This window comes from Diceros bicornis, chromosome 31, assembly GCF_020826845.1.
Source record: "Diceros bicornis minor isolate mBicDic1 chromosome 31, mDicBic1.mat.cur, whole genome shotgun sequence".
Lineage (NCBI taxonomy): Eukaryota > Metazoa > Chordata > Mammalia > Perissodactyla > Rhinocerotidae > Diceros > Diceros bicornis.
Genome location: NC_080770.1, coordinates 3,049,276 through 3,061,391, shown reverse-complemented (window position 1 = coordinate 3,061,391; position 12,116 = coordinate 3,049,276). Strand labels below are relative to the sequence as shown.

Below are 12,116 nucleotides of genomic sequence, written 5' to 3'. Positions count from 1 at the left end.
CCCGCCTCTTAGGGCACATTTGGCTCCCATGGCAACGTCGTTTCTCCAGAATTTCACCGTGACCGAGTGTGGAGATGGTCAGGACTGTTTCCCACCGGCTCCCCCGCCCCCAGCCCTGCCCAGCGGCTCCTCGCTCTTAGGTCTTGCTTTATGGGGCCTCTCCACAAATCCGCCTTCCACCCCCGCCCCGCATGTTCAGGCTCGTCTCTTTCTCCTGGTGATTCCACTGCATCTGAGCTCATTCATCTCTATCCAGTTTTCATCTCCAAACCAGAGAGTTCATTTTTGATGTGGGCTGGAAATACCTTTTCTCATATTGCTCCCTTGTTAAAAAAATGGTTCCGGGGCCGGCCGGGTGGCACAGCGGTTAAGTGTGCGCGCTCCACTTTGGTGGCCTGGGGTTCGCAGGTTCGGATCCCGGGCGCGCACCGACGCACCGCTTGTCAAGCCATGCTGTGGCAGCGTCCCATATGAAGTAGAGGAAGATGGGCATGGATGTTAGCCCAGCGCCAATCTTCCTCAGCAAAAAGAGGAGGACCGGCATTGGATGTTAGCCCAGGGCTGATCTTCCTCACCAAAAAAAAAAAAAGTTGCTCCTTGTTAGCTGAGAAATTTCAAAAACTTTATCTGTTCACCCCAGGCCCCACCTCCTGTCCATCCTGTTCACATAGCCTACAGAGGGCGGCCTGGGGGGGATGGGGGGTGGCAAGGAGTGGGTGGCTTCTGTCATTCTTGGGCATGAAAGAGAGAATCAGCAGGAGCTGCTGATGGACCAGATGTGGAGTGAGTTTGGGGCCAGAGCCACTGAAAGGATGGACTTGCCTGTGACCAGATGTGGGGGACGGCAGGAAGAGCTGGGGAGATCAGGAGCTCGGTTTGGGGAATGCTGAGTTTGAGGCACTTTCCAGAAGATGAAGTGGAGACGTGAGGTAGGCAGTTGCTCGAGGGTTCTGGAGTTCAGGGATGAAACACATCAGGGAGCCCTCAGCATAGTGAAATGCCATTCAAAGCTGCGAGACCGGCTGGGGTCACCGTGGGACTGTCCACAGGGAAAGGGGGGCTCCAAGGACTGTGCCCTGAGACACCCCCGTCCTAGGAAGCTGGGGGCCGGGTAGGGAGCTTCCAGACAGGAGGAGAAGCAGCCAGCCAGGTGGAGTGACACCAGGAGCAAGTGGCGCGCCCGAGTCGAGCAGAGAGGCTCCTTCCAGGAGGAGGGGCGCTCATGGTGGTTATTGATCAGGTGTGGGGAGGATGGGGGGTTGGCCATGGGGTTTTGCAGACTGAAGATTGGGGGGGCACCTTGCACGGACAGTTTTACTGGACGGGCCACGGCAGGAACCTGGCGGGAGAAGGCTCTTGAGAGAACAGGAGGGGGAGTGGAGACAATCCTGACGGATTCCCGCACAAGAGTGTGGGGCTAAGAGAGGATTTGAAGATGGGAGGCCTTAGAGCATTCCTTATGCTGGTGAAAGCGGAAATGGAGAGGGAGAATCAATGATGCGTGTGCAAGAGGGCAGCCCGGCCCACTTGTGGAAATTGATGAAAATCCCTGTTACGTGACTTGCAGTCAGCTCGGGTCCCGACACAAACAGCACACACTGGGCGGCTGAAACAACACGTTTATAGCTCACGGTTCTGGAGGCTGGAAGTCCGAGATCCAGGTGCTGGCTGATGGGTTCCTGGTGAGGACTGTCTTCCTGACTTGCAGACGGCTGCCTTCTCACTCTGTCCTCACATGGCAGGGAGTGAGAGAGTTCTGTTCCTCTTCTTATAAGGACACCCGTCCTGTTGGATTAGGACCCACTCTTATCACCTCATTTGACCTTAATGAGCTCCTAAAGACCCCATTTCCAAATACAGTCACACTGGGGGTCGGGTCATCAACATATGAATTTTGGGGGGACACGAACCTTTAGTCCGGAACAATGACTTCTTCAGCAAAGCTGTCCTTCGAGTCCAACCGATCCACCGAATCAGTCTCAATTTCAGGCAGAAAAAGTCTGTCTTAATTTTTAACATATAAATGTACCAGCTCCCTTCCCCGTGGTAACCACCTTCCTTCTAGATTTTCACTCTAAGACAGAGACACGGCAGGAGCCTCACCCTGACTGGGTCTCCTGGTTGGCCCGAGGCGCCATACCTGCAGGGTCTGCCCCACACTGTCTGCGTTGCTCCTGGTACATCTTTGGGAGTAGTTGAGGGTTGGAAGAGGCACCGTGGTAAGATGAAAATGGTCAACGGAATGCCCAGCTCGGCACTGGTTGAGGGAGCCCCCACTCAAGGCACCAGGGTTTTGACTGTCCCTCTGTTGGCCACTCTGGGGGTCTCACGCCCCAGGCATTGCACCCTAGTAGGAGTCAGGAGGGGGGAGAGGTGGGTCTTTCATGTGAGTGGAGGTGGGCCGAGAGCCACGTGCTGGCAGCACAGGTGCATTTTCAGATGCTTGTTGATCAGGTGTAGGAAAACCGGGTGGAGAGAAGCAGCTGTTTTTGATGAACTGTGCTTTTAGCAAGGCTAGCGTTGAAGTGTGAGCTTTGGAGTGTTGAGAAATGCACCTGGCAATGGGGGCCGGCCCAGTGGCGTAGTGGTGTAAGTTCACGCACTCTGTTTTGGCGGCCTGGGGTTTGCACGTTCAGATCCTGGGCGCACCGCTCATCAAGCCATGCTGCGGTGGCATCCCATATACACAATAGAGGAAGACGGGTATGGATGTTAGCTCAGGGCCAATCTTCTTCACCAAAAAAAACAAAAAAAAACCCAGAAATGCACCTGGGGAGACAGGCAGTGGCCAGACCCTGGAAGGCCTCCTGAGGCAAGGACACCACTGTGGAGACTCACCCAGCCCAGTGGGCGTGGTCGGGAATTGCCTTGGAGGAGGGTGGGCTTGGGATGGGGGTGGGGACCTGTGGTAATCCAGTGGTCCAGTGAGAGAACATGGCGGCCTGCATGGTGGTTGGTGGGGTGGAGGGGATGGAGCCACTGAAGAGGTGGACGAGTGTCCTGTGGCTGCTGTGACCACAGAGTCAGTGGCTTCAACAACATGAGGTATTCTCTTACAGTTCCATGGGATAGAAGTTTAACATGAGTCTCAGGAGGCTGAAATCAAGGTATCACAGGGCTGCTTCCTCCTGGGGGCTCCATTCCTGGCCTTTTCCAGCCTCTGGAGGTCGTCCACGTTCCTTGGCTCGTGGCCCCTTCCTCAGTGCAAAGCCAGCAGCGTAGCACCTCTGTGCCTTTCCTCTGTAGTCACAGCTCCCTCTGCCTCCCTCTTCCCCTTCCCCTTGTGACTGCATTTAGGGCCCACCCTATAATCCAGGATAATCACCCCATCTCGAGGTCCTCAACTTAATCACATCTACAAAGGCCGTTTTGCTCTGTAAGGTCACGTATTCACAGGTTCCAGGCATAGGTGTGGGCATCTTTGGGGGCCACTCTTCTGCCCACCCAGGAGGCATCTAGGAGTTGGGAGTTGATAGGCCTGGAGAGGTGACCGTGCTGCTGTCAGCTCAGCATCCTTGTGCGCTGAGGTCCTGACCTTCCTCCTGGGACATGCTGCTCCTAGCTGATCATTCCCAGATCTCTTCCCCGGCCCCAACGTCTTCCCTGGGATGCCGAATACCTCTCCTCAGTCACCTGCAGCCTTTGCGCCTTCTCAGTCTGCCCTAGCCAGACTTCTCCACGACCCTTCAGTTTGCCAAGCTTCTGGCTCCTGGGCCCCTGGAGAACACAAGTCCTCGGATGACTGGGGACTGGACTGCCAGGCCCCCTAGTTGGTGGAATCTGCAGCCCCTCAGGTCTGCCACATGGAAACCGTGTGTTCTCTCTTGTGCTACAGTCTCCTCGGCTACCTGACCAAGTACGACTGTTCCAGCGCGGACATCAACCCCATAGGCGGGATCAGCAAGTCGGACCTGAGAACCTTCGTCCAGTTCTGTGTCGAGCGCTTCCAGCTTTCCGCCCTGCAGAGGTTAGTGTGTGCCCACGAGACTGTGGCTGCGGCCCCTGAGCCACCAGGTGCACATCCCAGCAGAGACCCGGGCCACCTTCGCCCCACCCAGCCACCTTCCGAGCTCCCTATCACCTGATGGCAACAGTCCTGCCCTTCAGTGGGCTCCTGGGGTCCCATGATCAGGCCGCCCCCTTCCTTCCTGTCGGTGCTCACCCAGCCCCCAGGGGGCACTGGGCAACGTCTGGAGACTTTTTTTTGGTATCACTGTGGGGTGTGCTCCTGGCATCTAGTGGTTAGAGGCTCCTAAACATCCTACAGTGCCCAAGACGGCCCCATAACAGGGCATGACTGGGCCCCGAATGTCAGTGGTGCTGTGGTGGAACAGCCCCGTGCTGTAGTTCCCCACCGTCAGCCTTCCGTCCTCCAGGTTATGAAGCCACGCTGGCGTCCACGCTCCTCTTCCCAGGGACCCTCCTTTGGAAAGCCCAGCACCGCCAACCCCAGCTCTTGCCAACATGAATGGGTGGATGGTGGCATGGCTGGAGACTGGCCAGCGTGCCGGGGGTGGTTGGTTTGGGGATTTCCTCCCAAAACTCATGAGCGCTTTGGCAGCCGTCGTGACTGCCCTCTGTGTGTCTCGGCTGCAGCATCCTGGCAGCGCCGGCTACCGCAGAGCTGGAGCCCTTGGCCAACGGACAAGTGTCCCAGACTGACGAGGTAATGGTGGTGGCCTTGTCACCATACTTCTTCTCTGTCTCCCTGCTCCCGGCGTGTCTGTGGGGGGTTCCTTCATGGCCTCCTTTCTGCCCTGAGGAACCATGCTCCATCTCTGGGTTCCTGGCCTGGGAGCCTCAGCTCAGTCCATTACTGGCTCTTTGACATTTTAATAATTCAGCCTTCTTGAGGTTGGGTCCTGGGAGGAGGGGGATGAGGTGAGTGGGGAGGGAGAGTGTGGACGAGGGGAGTGTCTCCATGTGCTATAGGGCGACCTCAGAGAAGAATCGCTCTTGAGTCCTCCATCCTGTGCTGGCCTTTTAACACTCGGGGCTGGTTGGCGTCATAGGCTGTTTGCAGCATTAGTGGACACCGTGGAAGTGGCTGTGGACTGTCGTAAGATCCGTGACAACTGACTTTCCTGCCACCAGCTCCTTTGGTCACAAAGATTTACCTCTGTATTTTCTTCTGAGAGTTTTCTAGTCTTAACCCTTACATTGAGGTCTTTGATCTGGTTGAGTTAATGTGTGTGAATGGTGTGAGGAAGGGATCCAGCTTCAGCCTTTGACAGCTGGACATCCAAGTGTCCCAGCGCCGTTTGTTGAGAAGACTCTTCTTTCTCCTGTTGAATTGTCCTGGCGCCTTTGTTGAAAACCAGTTGACTGTAAATATGAGGGTTTATTTCTGGGTTCTATTCCATTGTATGTCTGTCCATATGCATGTACCACACTGTCTTGATTGCTGTAGCTTCGTGGAAAGTTTTGAAGTTGGAAAGTGTCAGCCCTACTTTGTTCTTCTTTTTCAAGGATAATTTTGTCTCTTCTGGGTTGCTTGAATTTCCGTATGAATTTTGAGATTAGCTTGTCATTTTCTGCCCCCAAAAAAAAGACTGCTTGGATTTTCATAGCGATTGCATTGAATCTGTAGATCAAGTTGGTGGGTAATGCCATCTTAAACGTATTAAGTCTTCTGATGCTTGAACATGGGTATCTTCCCATTTACTTAGGTCGTCTTTAATGCCTTTCAACGTTTGTAGTTTTCAGAGTATAAGTATGCACTTCTTGGGTTAAATTTACTTCTAAGTATTTTATTCTTTTTGGTGCTATTGTCAATGAAATTGTTTTCCTGATTTCATTTTTGGATGGCTCATTGCCAGTGTGCAGAAACACAGTTGATATTCTCTATAGTTTTTCACTCTCAATTTCATTCATTTCCTTTCCAGTCTTTTTTTTTTTTTTTTTGTGAGGAAGATCAGCCCTGAGCTAACATCCATGCCAATCCTCCTCTATTTGCTGAGGAAGACCGGCCCTGAGCTAACATCTATTGCCAATCTTTCTCCTTTTTTTCCCCTTTTTCTCCCCAAAGCCCCAGTAGATAGTTGTATGTCATAGTTGCACGTCCTTCTAGTTGCTGTATGTGGGATGCGGCCTCAGCATGGCCGGAGAAGCGGTGCGTCGGTGCGTGCCCGGGATCCGAACCCGGGCTGCCGTAGTGGAGCGCGCACACTTAACCGCTAAGCCATGAGGCCGGCCTCTCCCTTCCAGTCTTTATTATTTCCTTCCGTCTACATGTGTGAGGTTAGTTTGCTTTTCCCCCGTGTTGTAAGGTAGGTTAAGTTTTTGCTTTAACATCTGTTTCTTTCTTTTTTATTCTAGGGGGGTAGATTGGCCCTAAGCTAACATTTGTTGCTAATCTTCCTCTTTTTGCTGAGGAAGATTAGCCCTGAGCCAACATCTGTGCCAGTCTTCCTGTATTTTGTATGTGGGATGCCTCCACAGCATGGCTTGATGAGTGGTGTGTAGGTCTGCGCCCGGGATCTGAACCCGAGAACCTTGGGCTACTGAAGTGGAGCATGTCACCAGGCTGGCCCCTCTTGTTCTTTTTCAATATAGGTGTTTAAAAATATAAATTTCTCTCCTTGCCCTGATTTCACTGCAGCCCATGAGTTTTGATATGCTGTGTCTTCATTTTCATTCATCTCAAAGTGTTTTCCGAGTTTCGTGTGATTTCTTCTTTGACCCAGTGGTTATTTAGGAGTGTGCTGTTTAGTTTCCACGTAATGGTGAGTTTCTGAAATTTCTTTCTGGTACTGAATTTGTAATTCTATTCCATTATAGTCGGAGAGGACACTCTGTGTGATTTCAGGGTTTAACATTTGTTGAGGCTGTGTTGTGGCCTAGCGTGTGGTCTGTCCTGGAGAATGTTTCACGTGTACTGGAGAAGCACGTGTACTCTGCAGGCGTTGGCTGGAGAGGTCTGAGGGTATCAGTGGATCTACCTGGTTTATGGTATTTGAGTCTTCCAGCTGTCCGTTGGTTTTTTGTCTAGTTCTATCTATTATCGAAAGTGGAGAATTGAAGTCTCCAACTATTGTTGTCGAATGTAAGGAATTAAAATGTCACACTAGAAGATACTCACTTCGTAAAAAGGAAGGAGGTACAGGAGGTCAGGTGCCAGGACTAGTCAGGTGCTGGGGGCTCGGGGGTGAACAGGGTAGACATGGTCACTTTCCCTAAAATGCTCATAGTCTGCTGGAGGGGACAGACAAGCAGGAAGTCACCATGGTGGCCCCTGGTGGCTATGAGTGCTGCCCACAAAATCAATCTGGGTGACCCATTGGTGGCAGTGTCCCTTAGATAGGGCTCAGGACAGGCCTCCCCAAGGAGGTGATGTTGGAGCTGAGGCCGGAGGCAAGACCAGGGTGGGCAATGGGGAGCAGGAGGCAGGACCCAGTCGCTGGGGCTCCTGCAGACCCTGGTGGAAGGTGAGGGCTGTCCTGCTCTGTCACAAATGCCAGCGTCACCGTCTGCGTCTCAGATAGGGCTCTGGCTGTGTATTCTGGGGCGTGGCAAGAATCGAGAGGGAGCTGGAGCAAATATTGAGACATGGAGAAGGGGTCCAGCTCGTGTAAGCCTTAGTGTGAGGCTGACTTTTGAGCCGGCTGTGGGGCATCCCGCAGCCTCTGACATGGCCCAGGTTTCCGTGAGCCCGTTCATCTTCTCTGAGTCCTCCACTCTTATGGAAAGTGGGCTCACAGGGGCAGGGCACAGGGCCAGGCTGCTCCGTCACTGTGCCTGACATGGAATGGTCCCTGTACTGGTTTCCTGGGGCTGCTGTAACAAATGACCACAGGCCGGGCTGCTTAAACATCCGAACTGCATTCTCCCCCAGTTCAGGAGACCAGAGTCTGGAATCAAGGTCTGCAGGGCCATGCTGCCTCTGAAGGTTCTAGGGGAGGGTCCTTCCTGCCTCTTCCAGCTTCTGGGGGCTCTAGGCTTTCCTGGGCTTGTGTCCTCATCACTCCAGTCTGCCTCTGTCTTCACGTGGCCTTCTCTCTGTGTCTTCCCTTCTGTCTCTTATAAGGTCACCTGTCACTGGATTTAGGGCCCACCCCAAATCCAGGGTCATCTCATCTCGAGATCCTTAACTTAATCACATCTGCAAAGATCCTTTTTCGAAATAACTTCACAATTTCTGTGTTCTGGGGCTTAGGACATGGACATATCTTTTGTGGAGGCCACAGTTCAATCCATCCAAGTTCTCAAAACCAAGTGTCTAGTTCTTTGTCATTTTTTCCGAATGCCACCTTCATATTGACCAGTCAGTGTTGGGGAAAGAGACCTCAGCTCTGCTCCTGGCCCTTTGCGGCCGTCTCCCCTCCCCTGGGTCTCCGGTTCCCATCCCCAAAAGAAGTTGTAAGCTCTCTTCCAGCGCTGACTCGCTGTCCCTCCACGAAGTGTCTGTCTTTCCTGCCCAGGAGGACATGGGGATGACGTACGCAGAGCTCTCGGTCTACGGGAGACTCAGGAAGATGGCCAAGACCGGGCCCTACAGCATGTTCTGCAGACTCCTCAACACGTGGGGAGACACCTGGACCCCACGACAGGTAAGACGCGTCACGGCCCACAGCGGGAGCCGGCAGGTGGCGTCACCCTGCCGTGGTGGATGTGACTCACACGAGCGAGTAAATAGCGTGTGACCCTAAAGCGGTAATGCTCTGTCTCGCGGAGCTGCTGCCCAGCTCTCAGTTCCCACCAGCTCAGGCCCTGGCTAAGTTCCTCTCATCCAAGCTCGACCACACCAGACCACACAAGCTGCTCCCCTTTTTAGGGGGACAGAGGGTAAATTTTGAGGTCCGAATATCGCTGCTTTTCTGCTAATGGTCAGGCTGAAGCCCACAAACATGGTGGTCCCCACAGAACCGCCTGGAAGCCTCATGAAATGTATCTTCCTGGGACCCCTGCTCAGGTCTCCTGAGGCAGTATCCTGGGGCGTTAGAGTGGGGAACCCACATTTTTATAGCTCAGCCGGCCGCCCCAGCCCGAGCACGGCCTCTGTCCGCTCCTGCCTTCAGGGAAGTTCCAGTGCGGAGGGAGAACCCGCTAGCTTGCATAGCCCGGGGTGGTACGAGTCAGAACTCCGGCCTCGGATCTTCCTGCCTTGCCAACTCGAAGCCCTGTCTGCGTGTGACTCGCCTCCCAGGTGGCCGACAAAGTGAAGCGCTTCTTCTCCAAGTATTCCTTGAACAGGCACAAGATGACCACGCTCACCCCCGCGTATCACGCGGAGAACTACAGCCCGGACGACAACAGGTTTGATCTGCGGCCGTTTCTGTACAACACCGGCTGGCCTTGGCAGTTTCGGTGCATAGACAATCAGGTAAATCAGGCAAAAATGAGTTTTCTCTATGTTAAATATCTGTCGTGGAAACTTTGGTTCATTTCTGTCAAAGCTTTTTTATATACACAGTGTTAGCTTTTCCCATCCTTATTTCTGCAAAGGGACCAGTGTGTTTAAGTCCATCAGGGTTTGGCATGTGCTGTTTTGGCTGGGCTGTATTTAGTGGTGCTGCGCATATGAAAATCACTAGCCATCCATCACTTTATAAATGTGGTGCCCGTTTCTGTCATTTCTAGACAACCTGGGTGGCCAGATGGCTTCAGATCTTGTAAACCACCCTGTTTTTCCCTTCTTTTTCTAATTAATTAATAGAATAAAGTAAGGATTAATAAAATCAATTTAAAAAGCAAGTATAGGTCCTTCCCTCCTTCCATTTTCCAAGCAGAGCGCTGGGACCACGATAGAGAGCAAGTTAGACGGGGCCCTGCTGGAGCAGGCGAGAATCTGATGGGAGGAGAAGGACGGCCACTTAGTGCGCCCAGGGAAACACTGAGAAGGATACGTTGTGAGAAGTGAGACGCTGAGCTAGAGAGTCCTGGGAGGCGGAAGGGCCCACTTTAGATCTGGTGGTCGCAGGAGGCGTCTCTGAGGAGGTGATGTTTAAACTCAGGATGGAACCCAAGTAATACTGCGCATCCGTGGCCGTGGTTCTCATGCAGGGATGGTTCGCCCCCTAGGGACATTAGGCAACGTCTAGAGACATTTTCTTGGTTGTCACGACTGGGGTGGGGTCTGTGCTACTGGCGTCCAGTGGGTAGAGGCCAGGCGTGCCGCTAAATATCCTGCCGTGCCTCTTGTGGAGGCCACAGTGGAGTCCATCCCAGTTCTCAAAACCACGTGTGTGGTTCTTCATCATGTTTTCCAAATGCCACCTTCATGTTGACCAGTCAGTGCTGGAGAAAGAGACCAAAAGGGTGAGACAGCCCACCCTCCCAACAAAGAGTTAATGAGAGGTGGGGGCTCGGTTCCCACCAAGAGGCACCGAGTGAGGGATTCCCCCACATCAGGAGCGGAGTACAGAGGTTGTGCAGCCAAAAGACGGACAAGTGTAGGAACCTTGGAAGAGACACATAGGCAGGGGCGGAAGTCCCCTGCAGTCTCAGGGTCCAGCAGCGACCACCGTGAATGTGCTGAGGCACGTCCTTCCAGAGTGTTCCGTGCACTTGCTCTGTATTCTGCCCACATCTTAGTGCATTGTGGGTGTTGTCTGATAATCTGCTGTCTTAGGTCCATGACCACGACCCTCTTTGGGTATGAATCCGTGTATTTCGACAGTGCGATTGTTGAAATCTGCATGTGGACACCCTGTTTTCACGAAACTTTCTAGGTTCTCCAGCTGGAGAGGACGGAGCCGCAGGACCTGGACGGCGTGGACTGACAGCAGGTCCTGCGTGGAGGCCTCCTCTCCCGCGAGGATCCACGTGTTACGTGGCACCGCTGGTGACCACGAGCATGAGCCATTTCCTGCCCAGACGGCGCGTCAACAAGTCTTATTCTACATTTCAAGGGAGAGCAATCTCTTCAGTCTAGTTCCTTTAAAAAAGTCTGAAATAAAGAGGGTGTGATTTTTAACTCTCCTCTTGACGCGAGCGCTTGCTTTCCCTGGCCTCCCTCCATCGTGCAGCTGCTCCCAGATCTCACCAGAGCCCCCACGACACCACGGCCAAGGGAGAATTCTTCAGGAAGGGTTGGAGGAGGACCTGGAGGGGAGGGTTCTAGAATAACTCTCCCTCGCCCATGCACTCGCCTTTGCAATCTTCCTCTGTGCTCGCTTACAATTCTTCTCGCTGTCCGTCTTTCTCTAAACCAGCCCGTTTCTCTGATTTCCATTTCATGGTTATCGTCATTGTCATTCTGAGAACCTGAACCCACAGGGATGTAGATTTGCCTCCATCCCATGCCACTAGGAAAGGCTTCCAAACACACAGTGGTCCTACATCAGTCCGTGACCCCGCTGATGTCCTGCCTTAAGGAGAGATCCCCCTGGGTGACAGACTGCCTGGCCTCCTTGCCAGCCTCTTTGGTCCATCTCAGGCTCATCCTCTCTGGGTGGGTACCAGTGTTAAGTGGGTGGTGCCAGAAAAGTAGGGGAGCACGTAGCAAGGTGTTGTCTGTGTTGTGTAGCTGTCATCTCTGTAACATCTATGTCGTTGCCTCGAGGAGTCTGTCCTCCACGTCACATGGTGGCGTGACCCTGCTGCCTGGCGGGGTCTGCAGGCATAGTGTTAGCTGGGCTGGCCTGCGTCTTGGCAGGACTGGGGGACACAGGCAGATGTTGGGGAGAAACACGCAGAAGGTTGAGATCTGATGGTGGTCGGTTAACTAGAACTAGCACGGCTTGAGGATGGGCATTGCCCGCGTCTGCTGTTCTGTTGCCAGCCAATGTGCGCCAGGAGGAGAGCTGGGCTCTGGTTGCAGCCCTTGCTGAAGGCTCAGCCTTGGGTCCAGCGACACAGCTTGGCCCTGATTCTGCTGGACCCCCGGGAATTCCCAGAAATGTTTGCAAACTGCGTCCGCCTGGACTTTTTTTGTGTGTGCAGGTTACCAAAAGCCTTACCCAAGGAAAGAAACTTGTAAGCAAGAAAAGTAATTTATTGATTGGCATGCTGAGCAGTCCAGGGGTAATGACAACTTCAGGTCTGGCTGGATCCAGGGTATGTGCCATGTCATTAGTGTTACCAGACACAAACACAGGTTCTTTTACCTGCCACACAAGAGAGAGACCAAAAAAAAACTGGAAGGCCAGGCTTATGGCAAGGAAAGGGTTATTATT

General features: G+C 53.2%; 1 protein-coding gene across 4 annotated transcripts in view; it reads left to right on the top strand.

Moving 5' to 3' along the window:
- Window positions 1-10,920, top strand: part of NADSYN1 (NAD synthetase 1) — a 41,565-nt gene extending 30,645 nt beyond the window's left edge. For 2 of the 4 annotated variants that reach the window (XM_058526169.1, XM_058526167.1), the window contains 5 exons: window positions 3,836-3,967; window positions 4,597-4,666; window positions 8,421-8,549; window positions 9,146-9,322; window positions 10,671-10,920. In XM_058526169.1, coding sequence (XP_058382152.1) covers window positions 3,836-3,967; window positions 4,597-4,666; window positions 8,421-8,549; window positions 9,146-9,322; window positions 10,671-10,721 — 559 coding nt within the window. In that variant the 3' untranslated portion in view covers window positions 10,722-10,920. The other 2 variants (XM_058526168.1, XM_058526170.1) reach the window with 2 other exon arrangements.
- Window positions 10,921-12,116: the final 1,196 nt, after the last annotated feature.